This window comes from Ovis aries, chromosome X (genome assembly GCF_016772045.2).
Source record: "Ovis aries strain OAR_USU_Benz2616 breed Rambouillet chromosome X, ARS-UI_Ramb_v3.0, whole genome shotgun sequence".
NCBI classification, from domain to species: Eukaryota; Metazoa; Chordata; class Mammalia; order Artiodactyla; family Bovidae; genus Ovis; species Ovis aries.
The window spans coordinates 18,102,316-18,123,238 of NC_056080.1; the positions used below are offsets into that span (position 1 = coordinate 18,102,316).

The following is a 20,923-nucleotide window of genomic DNA, read 5'->3' on the forward strand; positions in this document are numbered from 1 at the left end:
GAATGCCCAAATGTTCCCCCCTCTCATCTCCCCAGTCACTCACTCTTCCTTGGGGCAGGCTGATGGCTGTGGGGGGGGCTCGGGCAGGAGGGTACTGTTTGCTCTCTGTTTTAGAATAATTCACAGTCCCAAATACTTTGCTCCTGGGAGGTTATGCACTGTTTATCATCGTCACCCCCACTTGGCTTTGTTTAACCTCCACCTGTGTCTCTAGAGCATTCATGAAGCTTTTGCTACTAGCACTGTGAATGTTTACTGCTTTCAGGCTTACTGGATGTCACGAGGTCAAAGTAGTCTGTGGCACCCATCAAAGCGCAAACCTAACAATGCGACAGACTGCCAAAGGCCAGGGCTGCCCTGTGAGGGGCCAACTGGCGGAGGTGAGCACCTCAGTTTTGGTCTGGACTGATGTTCCTAATGGTGAAGATCTGGCAGTGGAACATCTGGGATCAGAGTCATAGAAGTGCCAAGAAGGACAAGGCCTGCCATCAGCCTGTCTTCTTTAAGATTGGCTGTGAGTCGTGAGAATCTTAGATGAGAGGTCGGGAACCAGGGGAAGAGGTAATGCAGGGGGTACCCGGACAGAGAGCCTTTCATGAGCCAAGGCTAAGTCCAGAAGCATGGGGTGGAAACCAAAACTGGTCAGAGGGACTGACTAGGTTCAAGACCCACCAATTAGAAGTTCAATCTATTTCCCTTCCTTGGTGTAAAGTGTTCGATCCTAAGTACAATCTCTTTTGCTTTTGTTATCACACTTGCTTCTCAAATTATCCTGATACGACTTGAAGTTTAATCCTCACTGGTATCCCTGGATAGGAGCAGAGCTCCGTAGGTGCAGACCCCACAGCCTCATGTGCGGAGCTGACAGTGACAGAGCAGGAATCACATCTTCCTTTTCTTTGTACGGGTCATGCTGGCCACTGTCCTGATCCCAAAGGTCACGTCTGAAGGTCACTGGTAAAGGGACACTGCCTGTCAGAGTGAGCTGGGGCTCTCGAATAAGCTTAGAGATGTGGCTTGCTCACACACAAGTTCAGCCAGGAGACCTTCTGGAACACTCCAAATGTCACTTACGGGGTTCTCTAAGGCAGGTAGGATACAGTATATGTTGTCCTATTAAACCCGAGAAATTGCTCAATGACCTGAAACGCTACAAGACCCAGTAACTGGACTGGTAGCTCCAAAAGGGGAAATTAAACATATGAAGGGGGTGGGGAAGAACAGAAAAATCAACAGCCCAAAGCTTGGGGACCTAACTCTTCCCCTAAGATCTGTCCAAGAAACCCAAAGAAATGGTTTCTTATGGTAAAAGGCAGAAATTTCAAGTAAGTTAAAATTTTCATCACTTGTTTACAGAGACTTGGGGTCACATTGACAAAAACTTTGTGTTACTGGTCACTATTAAACTGCTTTAAACTATATATAGTCTTCAGCTTTATCACACAAATTTCTAACTTAGCATTGATTAAATTTCATGTTTGTTGTCCTTTTATTTAATGTCCATTTAAACACTGGGTATTAAGTCTTTGGAGAGTAACTAGTCTCAAATATAACACTGTTTGTGTATGAAAATTAAATGTAAATTATATTATTTTTTATAGGGCAAGGAGAAAGAGGATGAGTGTCTTCTCAAAGGTCATGGCAACTTCCTTGGTCCATGTTTAGGTCAATAAGTTAAATATAGTTAATTTTTGGTATCTAAACACACCAGCTGCCAAAAGCTCTGAAACCATTTTCACACACGTTTTATAAAGAATCCCAGGAAGCAAGATGAGCTATTCCAGGACCATAAGGCTGCACTCAACTGAGGGGACACTGTCCTTGGCCCAGCTGTTCCCAACTCACCACCTGGCTTTCTCAACTGTGGCGCTACTGACACTGGCACCAGATTGGTCTTTGCTGTGGGGGTTGCCCTGTGCATTGCGGAACGTTTAACAGCATCCCTGGTCTCCACCCACTAGATGCCAGTAGCATCCCCACTCCCACCATGTTGTAACAAGCAAAAATGTCTCCAGACATTGCCAAATGTCCCCTGGGGAGAATGGCTGAGAACTGCTGATACAGACCAACTTCGTACACAGGAAAATCTGGGCTCTATGGGTCAGGGGGAACTAGGTTCAAATCCAAATCTGCTATTTACCAGCCAGTTAACCTTTCCCAAGTCACTTGACTTTCTTTAGTCCCTGTCCCTTCCTTGTAAAACAAGACATTACACCTCCCTCACAGGGTTGATGATGATGAAAAATATATAAAACATACCAAGTGTCTAGTAGGTACCCAGTGACTATTAATTCCTTTTCTCCTCTCCTTTGCTCACTCCCATTGCTATGAGTTCACCACTATAACCTCAGGATGACAGCAGAGGGGGATGAAGAGAGCGAGCATACGCTCTTCATTGCCCTGGAGGAATGATTCTAATACTAGGATGTTAGACACAGAGCTATTTTTCTTGGAAGAAACTATCACAAATTGTACCTCAAAGAAGAATCAAAGAGATTATAAAGGCATGTTCTACTATAAAAGATTCTGAGAAAGCACTCCTAGGCTTTCCAAACACTTTGTGATGATTCTATCATATACCTGTATTTGTGCCAATGCCCGAGTAGGCCCCAATTTAAGAAAAATATGGGCCCGCTGAAAAAATACAGGGGAAATCAGCTTCCTCAAGGGAACAGGGGATGGTGTCCATATAAAGAGACCAAAGTGGGAAAAGTATGATGAGATTTGAATAGAATGGAAAACGAGTCAAAACAAAGAAGTCAAGCAACTGAAGAGGAATGAGAAAGGCTTTTTTTGAAGTCAATTAATTGCAACTAGATGGCTTAGTTCCCAGGCTGCTTCACACCTGGAGGCCCGTTGCTATGTGCTTTAGTGGGAAAGGAACAGAAAATCTCCGTAGCATTGAAGTATAACAAGAAATCCCACCATGCCATGGGAACTATAATATACTGCATAATAAAAGTAAATGTTATGGCACTTGACTTCACGGCCTATAATCTCCCATTCAATCAGAACAGAGATTCTTCCATCAGCAAGAGAAAACTGGGCAATTTAATTTTCCTTTCTATTCATGTGCAGGCCTGTTTGGAGCTCATCCATGTATTCCTATTATGTTACTTGAAATATGGCCACATAGTTTGATACAAACAATATCTCAAACTGACATCAACAAGTCAGCTTTGGACCAACTGATTTCATTCCTAATTATCTTGGGCAGACAGATGCTGGTAGCTGCCCACACGAGATCTGAAAAAGCCACCTTCTCTAATTTAATAATAATTTTAAATTATAGCTTTATTAAGAGGAAACACAGATTTATTTATAGCTACCAATGATGATTTCTAATGGGTTTTAAGGCTGTATTCTGTGATTTCACTGTGGCCCACATTTGGACAGCTTCAATTGTCTGAATCACTAACAAAACATTCTGGTACAGATAATTTCCTTCTTGATTCAAAGCAATGGACAGATGCTACAAAAGCAGATATACAAAAGCAGCCCAGAAGAGAGCCAGCCCCTTGGCAATGTCCTAATCTTGACAGACCCACCTGCAAAGAACGTTTCTGGATTTGGACCTAAGACACTGCTTAAAATCCTCTCCTCCACTGGCCCTGGTGATGCTGTAAGAGCCCACTTTTCCCTTAGGTGTGGGCTTTGCACCAGGTTTAGTCCTCAGTTCTAGGTCCTTCTTTGTCTTTTCTCATGGTAAGGATTTTACTTATTTTCCTGACTATCACTTTTAAGCAAACAACATGAACAATTAGCATCTCTGCCTTTCAGCAGCTCATCAAGTGATTTTACATAATTCTGGAAGACAAGGTGAAGAAGCTGAGAGAGACAGTAGTAGTCTTTACAGAGAAAGCAAGTTGAAGCTCAGAGAGTTGGTGTAAATTATAGAAGGTCACCAAGCCAGGAAGCAGCACAATCAACAGCACTCAAACCCAGGTCCACAGGTGCCAAGCCCTGCCTTCTCATCTCCTGAAAGGTTCTAATCTCCACTGTAATCCCTGCCCACCTCTCTGGCCTCAGCCTCCACCTTCAATCCACATGGAGCACTGATGCAGGATGTCTGGCCACATCTCAATGTCAACATGCTTAAATTCATCATGTTTATCCCAAACCAGTTTCTCCGCTGGATATGTTTATTTCAATCCAAGTCACTCCCCTGCCTCAGTCAGTCCCCCAACCCTAAAAAAACCTCAGAGCTAACAAATCAGTCTCTCCTCCTCCCCACTCCCAAATCTGATCTGCTCAAGAGGACCAATGATCATTCTCTCTCATTGCTGCTCCGCAACTATCCCCCTTCTTTCCCACCCTCCTGTGAGCCTCTGCCTCTCTCTCACTACCTCTCAGGTGAACTATCAATAAACCTGACTCCCTGACACCCATCTACCCTTCATCTGATGGGTTCCACAGAGCTCCACCAGTTATTATCTCAATTTTTAGACTGGATCATGTCACAACCATCCATGGCTCTCACTGCTTATAGAAAAAATGACAAATCCATCCCTCCCAAATTCAGAGCAGCCCTGACTTCCATTTCTGGGTTAGCACCTTGCTCTGCTCCAGGCTGACTGATGCCCGGGATCAGCACTCCCCATGTGACTTTCCTGCCTGCCTCTGCCTTGACTGAAGCGAATTTAACTTCCAGATCCAGGTCAGTCTGTCCCACTTTGCAGAGCCTGCCTTGACATCCTGGACACCATGGAACAGCCCCAACTATGGTCAGTATTACTTTCTACCACTCAGTTAGCATAGTCAGTGTGACACTTCCCATTTGCTGTCTTGAGGGCCACAACAGACCCAAAGCCCCTGGAAAGTGGGGCCTGTGTACAAGGGCCCTGGCATCTATTGAAACCTTGCACTTGAAGAGTAGGTACTCAAGTATTTAGTGGTTGTCAACAAGGCTGCCAATCATTATTTCTGGCAATGCAAATAATATATACATTAAATTATTAGCTTGAGGAATTAGTCTTCTGGGATTAATGTCTCCTTGGAAAAATGAGAGTGAACCAAACATCAGCATCTCTTTCTGGGCTCCCTGATCCATACACAGTATGAAAAGCTTGCATAGGCCGAGCCCCCTCCATCAACGCCCCAGTATTTCCGAACTAGATCATCAGACTGAAAATCCTAGGATTCTTATTTTTGCGACAGCCACCTTAGCCATCTCCAGACCCAAAGGAAACAAGGCTTAAGGGCCAATGCCCTTCACAGCAGGGCACAGCCCTGTGCATCCTGGACGTGGGTAACACCTCCTTTCCTGGGGGTGCCCCATGGGACCCTCACTGCCACTTTGCCAATGGGCCAGCCGGCCTTAGCATGGGGCCCAAAGGCTGAACCATAGCAGTGAAACCAGGACTTAAGCATGCTCATTCTGATGATTCCTTCTCATTCACAGCCAATGCCTGCTCTGCTCTTTTCTGCCCTTTAACCAGATCCAAAGCTGCAGCAGGCCAGTGTTGCTATTATTGTTGCATCAGCCCAAGCTGTCATAAGCTCCTGGTCGCACTTCCTGACCGGGCTTCTCAAAGGCTATGAGAGGATGTAAAAGAGTTTCTGAAACCAGGGCAAGTACTTGTGGTGTTTATGGTCACAACAACGTATCATACTCCTAGGCTGTCATAAGACCGGACCAGACTGTAGGTCAGCAATTGCAAAGATGCAACTCGATTAGCAGGTTCAGAATAAAACAGCACCCCAAAAAGTAACCCCAGGTGATGAGACTGCTCATGATAGGCGCCCCAGTACCTCTTACAAGGCCTGCTGTCAGCCGTTTGTTTCTAAATTGAGCAGCCGATGCAAATCATGCTAGAACCTTCCACTTCAAATCAACCCCTGATAGTGGTTGCCAGAGCTTAGGGAAGGGAAACGGGGTGGGAGGTATGCTTAGTATTAATAGTTATAAAAAGGCCACACGAGGGATCCTAGCGGTGATAGAAATATTCTGCATCTTGACTCTGGTGGTGGATATACAAACCTACACATGTGACCTAAGTGCAGAGAACTAAACACACATGAGCACTGCTACAGCTGGAGAGCCCAGTGGGCTGTATCGATGTCAATATCCTGTTGTGACTGTGCACTCTAGTTTCATAAGATGTTACCACTGGAAGACACTGGGCAAAGGGTATGTGGATCTCTCTTCATTGTTTCTTCCAACTGTGTGTGAACCTCTATTTCAAAATACAAATTTAACTATAAGGCTAATTCCAAAATGTATACTTCTGGCCATGATAGATATAAATACAGATGTAAAGATGAAAGAAATGTAGTCCCTGAACCCAGACTTCTTCAAAGGGCTATCACCCAAACAGCATGCACTTGACCGCACTCCACCCATGCACACCACCCTCTGCAAAGCCCTTGGACTTGTTTACCCACAGGCTCCAGGTACCTTCCCATTTGCCACATGCTGGGATCTTGACCTTGGGAAAACTCATGTTCCGAACTAAGTGGCAATTACTCTACCAAAGCTCATTTTTAACTCAAAGTCAAAACACTTAGTGCTGTGTCTATAGTGAATTCTGCCACATGGCATGTCCACCCATTCACCTTTTTCCACTAAATACATAAATCTCTGGAAAATATGAATATAAATGCTACTGTCCACTTCTCCAAAAGGTTTATCCATCATTTCTTTTCATTAGACTTCGCAAGGAATTTCTCCTAAGGCTGGGGAGAGTAAAAATCCCAGGCGTTCTGCTTTAATGTGGAAACCATCCTCACGTCCTTTCCTTAGAAAACTGCAACATCAAAACTGACTGAGGGCTGTTAGCTTCGCATTTAAATGGTTGTGTTAGTTGACATCAGGCCACTGGAAGGGGCAACCCGCACTCTGCAGTTCCTTTCAAGTTTTGCAAAGAGAACGAAGAATGCTCTCGTTACTCACCAATGTCATTGCTGCGGTCTGAGAGGTCCTTGTCCAGCATGCCAGGTATTGAGCTGCCCACCAAGTCGATCTTGGCACCGTCACCCCTACATTAAAGACACAAGTCTTTTAATAATCATTTTGTCAGCTTTCTTGCACACAATTTAAGGGGTATGCTGCGCCTGGGGTGGGTCGCACTGTTTCCTGTGAGGGGGCCAATGGGAGCCGACAAGCTGTCCAACCACGTGGGCCTTGGTGCAAACCAGCCGATACACTGAAAGCCCTCCTCTCCTGCACACATTTTCAAAGATGGCTATTTTAATAACGAGCGTTCAGCTAGGCACCTTCAGCCACAAATCCTCCTGCTGGCCCACAGGGTGCGACGCAGGGCCTGCTCCCGCCCTATGGCCAAATAAGCACCAGCATAACCAGGAGCTTCCCTTTTAAGGAGACAGGAATTTAGCCAGTGCCGCTTGTCAAAGGTCGGCTACTTTTAACCTTGAGAAAAAGAGTTTCTGGCCTGGAGCTGAGGCATCAGCCAGGCTGTTGACAGGCACAAGGTGTCAAGTTGAGATCTGGCAGCCTGACGGCTGGCGCTGGGGTGGGGGCCCGTAAAATGAGACAGCTGTTGGGTGGGTGCCCCCAGGCCCATTGGGACATGAGAGACTTCCCTCTGTGTGTGGGCTAGGAGCAGCCCGTTGGGAGGATGGGGACAGGCCTTCAAGATGATGAGAGAAACAGGCCACTCATGCACGGCAGAAGATTCCTCCAAGTCCCCCCAAAATGGGCAGTTCTGGGGACCCTTTCAGGGAGATGAGTCACAAACTAGATTATCCAAGGTCTGTGATGGCAAGTGAAATAGGCAGATCTTTGCTCTTAAAGCAAGAGACTTGTCACAGCCCCTGTGGTCACCATGTAGCCAAACTACACAAGTAACAGATTCACTCCAGGAGCATTTGTCAAATACCCACCACACTGATGGCTATTGAGTAATGAGTGATACTTGGTAATGAGAGGGCCAAGCCAGGTGGCACCCACTCTGGGGGGGGGGGTTATTTCATGGTCTAAATGGGGGAAAGAGACAGAGAGCCCCAAGCACACATGGCATAGGCTGAGTAAGATACAGGGGCATCTCAGTCTTCGGGGAATCAAGAACTGGGTCAGGACAGATACCTGCGGGCAGGCCATAGGCACACAGAGAAGGTGGCCTTATAGTTGGGCCTTGGAGGAAAGGGGAGAAAGGACATGACAGAGCAAGGGCCCAAGGCATCTGGGAGGGAGGCATCTGGCCAGGGAGTCTCAGGGCTGAAGTCTGAGGTCCCCAGATTGAGAGCAGTGAAAGGACAAAGGTTGGCAAAGGTCAGTTGGCAAAGGTCAATGGTGCTGGGCTGAGTTCCATGGGGTTCAGTGTGTCCCGGAGGCAATGGGGACAGAATAAAGCTGAAGCTGGAGACCTATGAACCTGGAAGTAAGAGGCAGACTTCTGGGTTCCTCACTCAAGAAGAAGTGATGGGGGTGGCATTCAGTGAGACATGCATATCCTTGTGATAGCGGAGAAGGCCCAGGAGAAAGAGGTCAGCTTCCCTCAGCTTCCAGATGAACAAGGCTGACTCTCAACCTCAAGCACCCTTGGCAGAAGATGAGCAGACGTGAGAACTCCACAGGACCAGGGCTAGGCTAGATGGCTTGGTCCCCACCAAGAGGCAAGACAACTTGAGGACTGTGTGAGAGCAGCAGGAGACTGCCTCGCCTCAACCCTCAAGGTTGTGGGACCCCTGGACCGAGTTTCCATAGTTAACCCCCCCTCCCATTCCCTGGCTACAAAGCCCAGCTCTCACAGGCACACTCGCCTGGACAGATGCTGAGCCAACTGGAGTGGCGGGATTGAGGACTTTTATTTCAAAACACTTTACTGGCAGGGCTCCTGTATCTGCTAATTTGAATGTGACCTTCTGAATGAAATGCTTTAGAAATGCATTTCTTACTCTTAGTTAGAAAGCACTTTCATTTTAAAAAATTCTTGAGGGTTCTTAATCTTGTTACTTGGTAGCTGTGGCGTTGGAATGATTTGGGGCTGTCATCTTCCCGATTCCCGGACTACACTCAAGTCATGCTCACAGCCAGCCAACTCTGTCCTTTGGGAACACACCAAGGACTAAAACTTACGAGAACACATGTTCTGTCTGGGGAGAGATGTCACTCAGGCAAGGAAGGTCCAGTTAATTCCACTAGCCTTTTTTTCTTTTGGCCAAAGGGGAAGATGATTGGAGGTGACACTGCAGAGACCATCAGGGCAGAGGTGGGGGTGTTGGAGGTGCAGGTCGGGGGAGGAACTTTGCACATCAGTGAACCACGTGTATCTCAGAACAGCTCAGCTGTTTCTGAACACGTGGCTTATTCATGCATTTTGGGAACTGTGAATCTTGTAGCTACCATTCCCCTCTTTGGTTTGACACATGGAAGCTTCCAGTCCAACATGAGCCTCTCTCAAGGGGCCATAGAGCACTCTATGTGCATTGCTGTGCTCATCTGATCTTGGGCTGTATTACTTATCTGCCCTTATTTCCACTTTGTTGTCACCCTTTAAAATATTTTATTCTTTTATATGCATTTTCAAAAGTTACCTCCTAGCCTTTTGGGACCACGGCAGGGTAAAAAGTAGTAATTTTTCAGAATGGGGTATATTCATCTGGGGGTCTACACTAAAGAGATAGTCTGAAAAACCCAAATGGGTTCTGTGGATCAAGATGTTTCTCACAGCATTATCTGTAATATAGAAAAACTGAAAAGAACTAGAATTTTTTTTATAAATAGGGGAACAGTTGAAAAACTATGATATTTGATGGACTTTGATATAACCATTAAAATGATATGTATAAGTAGTTCATGACAACAGGGACAAATGCTTATGTTACAATGTCAACTAAAAAACACAAGTTAAAATTGACATACACCTTACTTCACAGGCATCCACATGCCCTCTGATATATTAGGAAGAGGGATTTTTTTTTTTTTAAGGCTAGAAGAACATGTATTTACAATGGCTATTCCTGGGGAGTCTGATGGGTGATTTCTAGCACCAGCCCAGCACCTGGTACATGGCAGGAATTCAAAAATACTTGTGGAATGAATGAACATTTGCCTTTTTTTCCTGAAATGGGAATGCATTATGTATTTATAAGAATTGCACTTATTCCCAAAAGACATAAAGTTGTACGACATTCGGTATGATCACACCTATGTAAAAGCGATGGAAAACAAACTGAGTCATACATAGGAAAAAGATGGGCAAGAAACAGTTTGAAATGTTAATAGCAGTTGTCTCTAGGATAAGCCTATAGGTGAATTTTTCCTTCCTTTGAAAGTTCACTCTTTTTTTTTTTAAGTTCACTTTCAATAAAAGATGCGTACAATTCAGGCAGCTTCTGTTTGCTCCCATTTCTCCCTAATAGTATCATCCAAGTAAAAGACAAGACTGCCTGGCCCCTACCTACAAACTCTCCTTTAAGGATCTCCCCGATCCAGGGGCCTCTGTGATCCCCTGTGACCACACCTGGAACTCACCTGGGAACCAGTTGTGGCGGGGGTGGGTGTGGTAGTAGAGTTACAAAGCCTACACTGACAGGGCCAGGTTATGAGAAGCATCCATCCAAAGAAATAGGAAACAGCGCCCGTGAGTGACCCCTCCCCAGATTCTAAAGTGCCTGCCATATTCTGACAGGAAGACTGGGACACCCCATCTCTAAATGAGCTCTGATCCCTCATGCCAAGAGCAGACACAGGCTTTCAGCTGAAATTATCTTCTACACAGGGCCAGAAGCAAGCCTATTTTGAAAACACAGTAGGTGCAGTTTAAAAAAGGTTCTGATCCTTCCAAGTAGGGAAGCTGCAGCTGGTGTTTTGACAGTGTTCAGACTGTGGGTGTGGAAGCGTTTTACAATGTCTATTTGTAAATGCCTTTCACTGTATTTATAGATGCTTACAACAAAGCTAATGAATTTCAGTTCTGAAAAATAGCAGAATTTCTGAAATTCTCCAAAGCACATGTTTGGAGCGGCTGACACCCAATGAGGCTGCAGCCCTCCGTGGTCCCCGTTCTCCTCCAGTCTGCCCAACACATGGGTACCATTTTGGCAAAAAGGATGTTACTAAATTCAACAAAAGAGGAAAGAGCTCATCCTTTTGTAGTTTACTAACTCCCATGAGGATTTTTTTTATGGTGTTTCTGTGCCTATGGCTGTTAAATAAAAGGAGAAAATAGAAGAAAGCAGGCATATCCCCACATAGCCAACAATGTTGGAATGTGACCCTCACTCAACTCTGAGTTTTAAACCAAAATAATGTTATTTTTCTTGTATTTCTTCAGCGGATTTGATTATGGATACTTAAAACATGTGACTTGGATAGGCAACTAGCAACCAAGAGTCTCCATGCTTTGCTGGCCAGGGACCTGAAATCGCAGGGGATGGGCTGACCAGCCCAAGGACATCCGGCAGGAGTAAGTAGAACCCACAATCCGAGAGAACTAACGGTAGTACCACACTTGACTGGCTGCCTACCATGAACCAGGCATGAAGATGAGATCCTTCCATGTAAGATTCAACCGCCCCAACTGTCCCTTGAAGAATCTCCTCTATGTGGCAGACAGAAAGCCGCACCACCCAGAGCCCCATTCTGTGAAGTGGGTCCCCCCGCCCCGCCACTGCTAGGAGAGGTGCCGGCCCCTCCAGGGACCACCTCAGCTTCAGGGAGCCTCCTTCGGCCTTTCCAGGGTGGCCCACGGTTCGTGGTATAAAAGCGTCAGCCATTTCAGAGGTGGTTTTGGGGGAGAATGGATACATGTATACGTATGGCTGAGTCCCTTTGCTTTTCACCCGAAACCCACAACACTGTTAGTCAGGTAGACCCTAATACAAAATGCTTCTGGTGTTAAAAAATTAATTAAAAAAAAAAAGTCTCAGTCATTTCAGCTGAACATCGGACAAGTCGGAGGGGTCATTTTAGTTCCAAAGCTCCATGGACTTGGCCGAAGCTTTGGTAAGGCAGCATCACAATTTTTCTCCCTCTGCCCAACATGGCTTCCTTCTCTCTCCCCACAGGCACTGGCCCCTACATGTATCTTGCATTCTAAACACTGCCACAGAGGCTGCTTTCCGGAGAAGCCCACCTTGGTGGCCCTTCTTTTCATTATATAGAGCAGGAAACTCAGGATCAGTGAGAAGAAGTCACTTGCTGACAAAAGGTTATAAAACTAGTAGAGTGGTGGCATCTGGATTTGAACCTACTAACTTTGACTCTGGAGCCCAAGCTCTTGACCACTTCTCAGAACTGCTTCACTGAGCCTGCTGGTCGTGGAGACCATGCAGCAGGGTAGAGGCCTGGCCACCTGTGTCCCTGCAGCTCACTGGCAGCTGGGGACATCACCTTTGCTCCCCGAGTTAAAAAGTGCTAATAATAAACAAAAATCACATACCCGAACCCAGAGGGGCCTGCTCTTCCCCCTCAGATCTGAGACGTGAGACGGGGCACATGAACAGTTGGAAATGTGGAAGACGCGCCATGCGCATCCCCTGAGAACATGAGCTCAGCCAGTGGCCTGGCCCAATTTAGCCCAAGTTGGGACAGTTAAGCCAAGACATGTGGCCTGGAAAAGACGCTGAAGTGCACAGGAGGCCGAGGAAAGCAAACAAGTACAATAAATAAATGAATGAACAGCAGCACTAACAGCAGCAGCTAAAATCCACCCGAAAGACCCCACAACCCTTCTAGAGGGGAGTGGGGATGAAGGGAAACAGTGAGTCTACTTATTCCTACCAAGCAAAAGACTCTAAGTCCAGACGATGACTCTTTTTGTCAGTCTCTCCTCTGGACCCTCAGCAGGATCTATTACTATCATGTAAATGCTTGGGTTTTAACTGTCTAAATATTGTTACAGGGGTTAAAAAAAAAAGGCTGGGGAAGAAAGGAAAGAAAAAAGAAGCAGAAAATCCTCATCCCCTGTTCTGAGAAAATCATTGAGGGGCACCCCTTCAATCTTTGATTTTCCCCCCAGCTTTCATCCTGCCCTGGCTTGTTGTTCAGTTGCTAAATCATGTTCGACTCTTTGCAACCCCATGGACTGCAGCATGCCAGGCTTCCCTGTCCTTCACTGTCTCTCGAAGTTTGCTCACTCATGTCCATTGAGTCAGTGATGGATCCTGCCTGGGAGTCTAGCCACTTACAGGGATGATGACAGATGGCAGATGGGAAGTTGCTAGAGAAACAACTGCAGATTCTCTCTCTTCTCTCTTGCTCCAACCCTGCAACCTTGTTTTATCAGCCCCTTCTGATGCAAAATCACCCTATCTTACTGCTCACCTCCTTCGTCTTGGTCCAACTATGCACTGAGGATGCGAGGTCAGAGGAAGTGAATGCTCTTCCCCGCTTTCTAGGCTGCCTTATTGTAACATCTCAGACTTAGGCTCTGATTATGAAAACTGAGTAGAGATTACCCAGCTCAAGCCCTCATTTTCTTATAGACAAGGGAGCTGTGCTCCAAGGCCGGGAGCTATGAGCCCGAGATCATGCAGTTAATTGGTGGCCACACTGAAACTAGATAGAAGCTTCTTGACACCCAGCCCTATCTTTGCCCACCACCCTTGGGGCAGTGATAATCAAAATGTGCATGTTTGATGCTTCTAGAGCTATTTCTCTCACAAAAAAAGCAGTGATAATGGCCCTTCCTGGGCCCTTCCTGCCTGGGGAGGTTGACTCTTTCCTTCAGAAAAGGACAAAATGGTGGCAGCAGCAAGGCCAGGGGTGCAGGAAGCAGGGACCAGAGTGGTTTTCCTGGCAGCTCTCCCCTCGCACCATGTCCCTGTTTGGATGAGCACAGGGAGGCTCGGCTATTTATAGTTGGTGAAGACACTTTGGAAGATGATGGGACACTGCCCGCTCAATTCTCCCCCACGTTTCTGTTCTCTGTGCAGACTCGGCAAGTGTGTGTGGAAACAGGCCTCCGTCCAGAGCCCATCCAGGGCATAACGAGCCCCACAGCCCCTGAGGCCAAAGAACGATGACACCCATAGCCCTCATCTGCAGACCCACAGCCAGGTATCTCAGAGGGGCAACGGGCTTTTCAGATGCCTGGAGGAGGGGGTTCTCATCATCAAGAAACTCTGAGAAGAGTCTGGGGGTGGGTGTCACTTGGAGGAAGAGTGTTCAAAGAAACAGCCCATTGGAAAAGCATCACATGAACCACGTAGTATTGTGCCCATGCGGGGTGCCACTATCTGCTGCTGACTCCTTGCCTGCCTCTGGCCATCACTAGCAGGAAAATCAATGTGTCTCAGTCTGGACTAAGGCTAAACCATCACTACTGCTGGATCTCGCTGCAGGGAATAAAATTCATTCTTTGTGAGGGTAGAAACATGTATGGAGAGAGTTATACATACAAATGAAATGAGGCCAGCAAATGCTGCACAGACATTTCTACACGATGACCAGGTGTTTCTCCAGTGTCCTGTAGGATTATTGTGCTCCATACATCACCCGCCCTGCCTCAGGCCCCAGCCTTCCCTCTGCTTCCACTCCCTGGAGACCCCTTGTTGTGTAGTCTTGAGGGTGTCTCTATTTCCCCATTCCCTCAGGGCTACCAAGCCTGATCTGCTTATCACCATATGGCAACCCCTCTCCCAATAAGGTTACCCACTGAGCTCTCTCAGCGAGGAAAAAAGATAGACTGAGGGCCTCACAAGTACCAGCTGAGGAGCTAGGTGCCTTGGGGGTGGTGGTGGAAATGGAGACTCAGGAGGTGGCCACTGTGCCCAAAGCCACAGGGTAAAGAAGCAGAGGAGTGGGCTTCTGACCCTGGTGGGCCTGGCTCCAAAGCCCAGTAAGCAATGGGTGAGCAGGAAGAAGGTCTGGCCTGGTTACCAGAGTTAACTACCACCCAGAAGAAGGCCTGGTCAAGGGGAGGCACTTGATACATTTCTGAAATGAATGAATGAGACACACACACTCCTCTCTTATCACTGAGTTCATATCTAGCACCCATTTTTCATCTTTTCCCCGTAGCTGAGTTTCTCACAAGACAAGTCTACATGTGCTCAGCTGCCCATCTGTTATTTCTTCAACTCAACCCAAGTTTGTCTCTCAGCCCTAACTATTGTACGGAATCAGCTTGACTGGGATCACGAAGGGCCAACTAGTGCCCAAAGACCACAAGTGCCTTTCAGTCTCCCTGGCTCTCACTTTGGTGGCAGTTTTCATAGTGGGTGTGGCAAACCAGTGGAGGCAGCAGCCCCAGGAGCTTGCTAGAAATACAAATTCTCAGGCCTGAACCCAGATCTCCTAAATTAGAAGCTTGGGGAGCAGCAACCGGCGTTTTAACAAGCCTGCAGGTGATGGAGACGCACATTCAAGTGTGAGACCCACTGGCCAGTAGCCAGTCCACCCTCCCTTCTCCTAGCTTCCATGGCCACCCTGCCCACCCACCCTTTCCCACGGCTCCTCATCCTTCCTCCACCCTGTAAGTAACAATTTTCCCCACTGCTGTCTGTACCCACTCCTCCTCTTCTCTGTAATCTCCTGGAGTGATTATAGCCATTTCATGCCTGTAACTACAGTCTACGAGCCAGTGACACCTACCTCTGTAATTTCTAGCCCAGATCTCTCCTGAATTCTCCAAAGACATATCTTGGTCCTGACTTGTAGAGAAGAAGGGAAAAACTCAAGCATCACATGCCATATCCTTGGAATCTCTGGAAAGATGTTTAGAATACTCAAGCAATCTAAACTCAAAATGGCGGCCTGGCCACCTGGGTGCACATTCTGCATGCCTGCTTAGGGAATGTTTGGGTACACTCTGGCTAGCTTCTTTCCCTCTTTTTTAAAAATATTAAATGACTGATTAGCTTAGAGCTAATAAGAGCAAAGGTCTTTTTTTTTAATGCTTTCTTTTGGTGGGTACGGGAACCACACAAGTCATAAAACCACTAGACCAGCTTACTTTGGGCTAATTTGTATCCCGAGGGGCTTGAAGCAGCCTGGATGCCTGCATAAATCTAAAGAAAAATTAATTTCTGGGCAGGCAGGTTGGTCTCCAGAGAGACATCTGCCCTTCCCTAAGCACTTAGTTGATATTTGGCGTATAAATGCTTACTTAATCTTTGCCTCAAGCTAAAATGTCTCAGGACTCAACAGTCACTAATCTCCCAGGGTTTCTCTGATATTCAGAGATCCCTCTTCATTATGAAGAAAAAATGTACAACTCCACGGTCCCTCATACCTGATCCCTGTTCCAGGAGACTCCACATAGCCTTCAGCCTTCCATGCGAAAGGCACCTGGTGTGTTTAAGACTAAAAGGAATAGACCATTTCCAAGAAGCACAGGTCTGGGAAACCACCAGGCCTCATGCCCACAGCCTGGTGTCCAAGACCCGACTGCCAGTCTTCTCACTGAGATTCCTCCTCTGACACATCTGAAGCCAGGGGACAGTGCCTTCTGTGGTGCTTGAGCCATAGTAACCAACTCCAGCCACCTAAAACCTCTTGACTGCTACCACTCTGACTACTGAAACTTTCTCATGACTGACTGTCATCAACTCCCAGAATGCACTGACATCCACCTGGGAGGATACTGGCTTTGAGAACACCAACCTCATCTCACTTCAGCTCTTGCCATCTTCCTGAGCCTGTGACAGCCATGTGGGTGATCCATTCTCCCCCTCCTTCCCCTGGTCCCTTCAGCACTTACAATCTTCATTCACCCTCAGCCACCCACATTCAGGGCCCTTCCCTCTGTGGATATGTCCATCTTCAGACCCTCTCCGCCTCTGAAGTTGTGAACATCAATCTCCTCTTTCTGACCAGCATCTCTAGTACCTCTGATCATCAACTTTCCACACTTTCAGCTCCCACTCCATCCCTGTTCATCTCACCGACTCTTACTTCTTTTGGCTTTACTTCTGTTCCCTCCATCCCAGAGCCCCTATCACTCAAGTTCTGTCCCCTCAGCCCCCCATTCCCTGTGCTGCCCCAGACAACCAGCACAGCTCCCAGGCAACGCAGACTAAAGGTCTTATTCCCTGTTATTCCCCTTATTCCCAGGAAAGTCTGGTGGTTTCCCTTATTTGCCTGTTCTTTGGGAAGAAAAATGAAGGGTTATTACAACTTGGGGTGTCCGTGTTTGGGAAGATTAACAAAGCTGTTCTGGTCTATCCAGCCTGCGTCTACCTCTTTCCCTCTGGGGTTTATTTTCCTTTGAAGGCACACACCTGCTCTGCTGCTCAGGTTCTGGCTCACTGCCTCCCACTGCAACAGACGGCTAGAGCTCAGGACAGCCTGCTTCTTTCCAGCTTTTCCTTTTTTTCTTTTTTTCCTTTTGGTCCCTTCTCTCAAGTTTAAGACCTCTTCTCATGGGGGTTTCTGACCCTATCTTTATTAAATCTACACTACACATTATGAGATGTATAACATTACATGTTCATTTGTGTGTATACAACACATATACAAAAAGGTTTAGGTATACTCTGTCATTTGAAACACCTTGATGATCAAATATCAAAAAAGTAAGTAGGCTCTTTTCAGGTGTGAAGATAGATGTAGGCAGAAGGCTCTTTGGATGACTGCCTTAGTTATACGGTGGGCTGGATGAGACTAGCAGACACTGTTTTCACGCCGTGAGATAATAACTGACACATCCCCAAAGCACAGACTTTCAAACAAACAGGCACTTAGGACCCAGGGGGATCTCCTATCATCATTCAATTTGTAAATTAACTCTTATTGACTTTTTTTGAAACAGTCTCTTTTTTTCTGTTACATTTCTACCTACATTTACTGTTTAGAAGTAAGTATGTTAATGGCATACTGCTACTTGCTCAGATGGACTCCAAATCACGCTGGTGTCCTAGTTCCCTTAGATAAGATTCCTGAAGCCTGTGATCTGGTACACAGACGTCCCTCAATCCATTTCTGTTAAGTGAATGCATCTAAAAACGACTCCTTTCTTACCAAACTTATGTATTCCTTTTTCTAAAAGGTGCTAGTTCCTATTTAAATAGAAGGAAATTGATCTCTTCTGGAAGCCACAGTTGGCGGCGAGCTTTCTGGCAGGTGAGAAGAAGCTAAGCCCAAACACTGCAGCTGGAGTGGCAGGCAACACCTCATGTCTCTTTTCCGGTAAGAACAGCAAATGGTGACTGCCCACCCATGTGTTCATCCGTCCGTCCATCCATCCGCCCATCCCATCCCATCAGGTAAATCCCAGCAAGGATTTGGGTTCACACAGCAGACAATACCCCTTCTCTGGAGGACCACCAACATAAAACTACTTGATGTGAACATCCCTGAGTCAACTCATTTGGCAGAGCAAAACAAGTTCACAAACCAGTATGGGTTGGTTGTCTAACATAACTGCTTAGCAAAAAATATGAAGCGTGTGAGATACTGAGAAACAGTAAGCCTTTCTTCAATTTTCTTAAATTTTGTTATGTTGAAATCCATGGCATGCAAGGTGACCTGGAACATCAGACATGAGTGCGACGGAGCTTGTACAGGAGAGCCAAAGTGAACAAGATGAAAGCACTGGCACCTCCCCCCCACCCCTTTTCGGAACCAGGGCATTCAACAAGTGTATTAAATGAGCCACTGCCATATGCTCAGCCCTGTAAAGCATGTGGAGATGACAAAACACACTCTTGATCCGCTTCAAATCTGGGGAAGGAGTCCGGGGGTGTGAATATCCCAAGTGGCAGAGCAGGGGGCCCTGCACCAGGCTCCACATGGGGTGTCAGGCATTTCAAGGAGAGCAACTGTGAGGGATGAGGGAAGGCTTCCAGAAGAGGGGCATGCTAAATGGACAGCTGAGGAGCACTGACGGGTGCAGGAGAGGCAGACAGGGAAGGGAGGAGGCGCCACCAAAAACCCAGGGGAATGCAGACCAGAGGTTCTCACAGCATGGATGTGGGCTGGCAGCGTCAGCATCACCAGGGAGCTTGTTAGAGATGTCAATTCCCAGACCTCCCCTAGACCAACTGCATCTGTGGGGTGGCGCCCAGCACGGTGTGCAAATGAGTTCTCCAGGCGACCCTGATGCACACTCAAGTTTGAGAACCACTGAGTGGGAGCGGGCACTGTTCTCCCTCCACCTGGCTGACAAGGGGCCAGACCAGGTACCAGCTCCTCCTTGTCTGGCTCTGTCACTTCCTGGGGCTGGCAGGAGGGAAGCCTGGGGCTTGCCTCCCACTCCCTCCTTTCTGCAAACCAGCGCCCTTGGGGTTTGGGAGGTCGGGGGCTGCCCACCCACCCTCTCCCAGGCTCCTCAGACCTCACACACAAGGTCAACAACAGCTAGGCTTCTGTCTAAACCCCTCTCATGCATCTTCCTCAGTGGCTTGTCCTTCTGACCCACAACTGGATGCTGCAAGAGCTGGGGGTGGAGGGAAAGAGCTAAGCAGAGGCGGCAGGGAAGTGGGGCCTCTGTGAGCCCAGAGGACTGGTAGTTATCATTCAGGCCCACTTTCCCTGCAGGTCTAATCGATGGCTCACAAGGCCCACACCTATCTCCTAACAAGACAGTTGAGAGCAACCTTCGAAGGTGCAGAAGCTACTGAAATTGCACTTCTCTTCAGATTAGATCATTAGAGAGATCAACAGGAATATTCTGGAAATCGTTACTGACTTCGCTGAAACGCCTGTGGTCCCTGGAAGGCTGTAAGAATTTGGCAGAGCGTGGCTTCTGTTCTCCTTTCACCACCACAAAGTGATGTTCGACCTCTGCTGGTCCACCCTCCCTGGGTGTGGAGCGCATATTCTCTGCAGAAGCACTTAACATTCACATACCCTTTTCCTTCTGAAGTGCAAGCCCTGGGCCAACCACGCTACTGAAGCGGCCCTTGCTCAGGTCACTGTGGCTGTCAAGTGGCCTCGTGGTGCACATGTCAGTCGGCAGAAGAGGACACAGCACATAGGAGCCTGACCAACTCAACAGTGGCCCTGGTCCCATTAGTTTTCCCCCAGGCCATCATAGGGGGCAGTTGTTTCACTGCACCTCGGGGGACACCTGCCAAATGTCATGGGTGAGCCAGCTGCTCCTCCAATGGGCTCACACACCTGAGATAATCATGTGTTACGTGTATTTTACCAGGATTGAACCTTTTTTCTAAAATGTAAAAGTGAGCTATTTTTCTTCCAGTTTGATACACAATCATAAATATGACAATGGAAGTGAAACTGATTTACAGCCCTAGGGCTACATACTTGGTTATTATATCCTTCTATCCTTTCAGATGCTTTCCATGATCCCTGCAATCTACAGACAGGGAGAGTGAGGGGTGAGAGGCAGTGACCTGCCGAGGCTGCCCGGAAGCCTGCCTGACCTCAGCGCAAGGGCACCAAAGCCCCGTGAGATTCTCCACGTGCAAACTTAGCTCACAAGAACAAAAATTCGGTGAGTGACCGTGTGTTGACAGGTCCACATAAAGAACTCTAAGCTACCGACTTGCTCCAGTATATCACATCAACACGTAGAATGTGCAAGCAACAGTAGAAAGTTCCAGCAATGAACTTGTGGAGAGAATGCAACACTCCCTTGTTCCTTGCGGTAGGCATCTTGGGTCTGGAAGGCACACTGTCCAACTCTAATCCTATCATATCACTAACACTAACAGTCAGCAGCAGAACGCATTTGAGTTTTGCCGGGCCCGTCTCAGAACTCATGCCTGAATGAAGCATGCCCCTTGCCTTTGAGGGTCTCACAGTCCACAGACATGGACACTAAGACAATCTTTGCTAGACTACGTCCTGGGGCCCACAGTATGGCTGTGCAGGCAAGGGCAGAGGGAGCCCGGGATTGCGGAGGGAGGCGCCACAGAGCAGGGAGAGCCTCAGAGATGGAGCAGCCAGTGAGAGGACCTCCAGGGGTGAAGGCAGGCAGGCCATCCCTAGCACTTCTGGTCTGAAGGGCAGCTGGCCTTGCTCTAAGGGTGCATAGGGAATTCCCACATGTGAGCAGGGTGAAGATGCCAGGACCTGGATTCTCATCTGTAATCCTGAAAACCAGGCCGCACC

The 20,923-nt window shown here is 47.4% G+C and overlaps 1 protein-coding gene across 13 annotated transcripts in view; it reads right to left on the reverse strand.

The window, feature by feature from the left end:
* SH3KBP1 (SH3 domain containing kinase binding protein 1) overlaps nt 1-20,923 on the reverse strand; it is a 332,004-nt gene that overhangs the window by 26,160 nt on the left and 284,921 nt on the right. For all 13 annotated transcript variants that reach the window (XM_060407724.1, XM_027963245.3, XM_060407720.1 and 10 more), the window contains one exon: nt 6,893-6,978. In XM_060407724.1, coding sequence (XP_060263707.1) covers nt 6,893-6,978 — 86 coding nt within the window. The remainder of the gene's footprint in view (nt 1-6,892; nt 6,979-20,923) is intronic.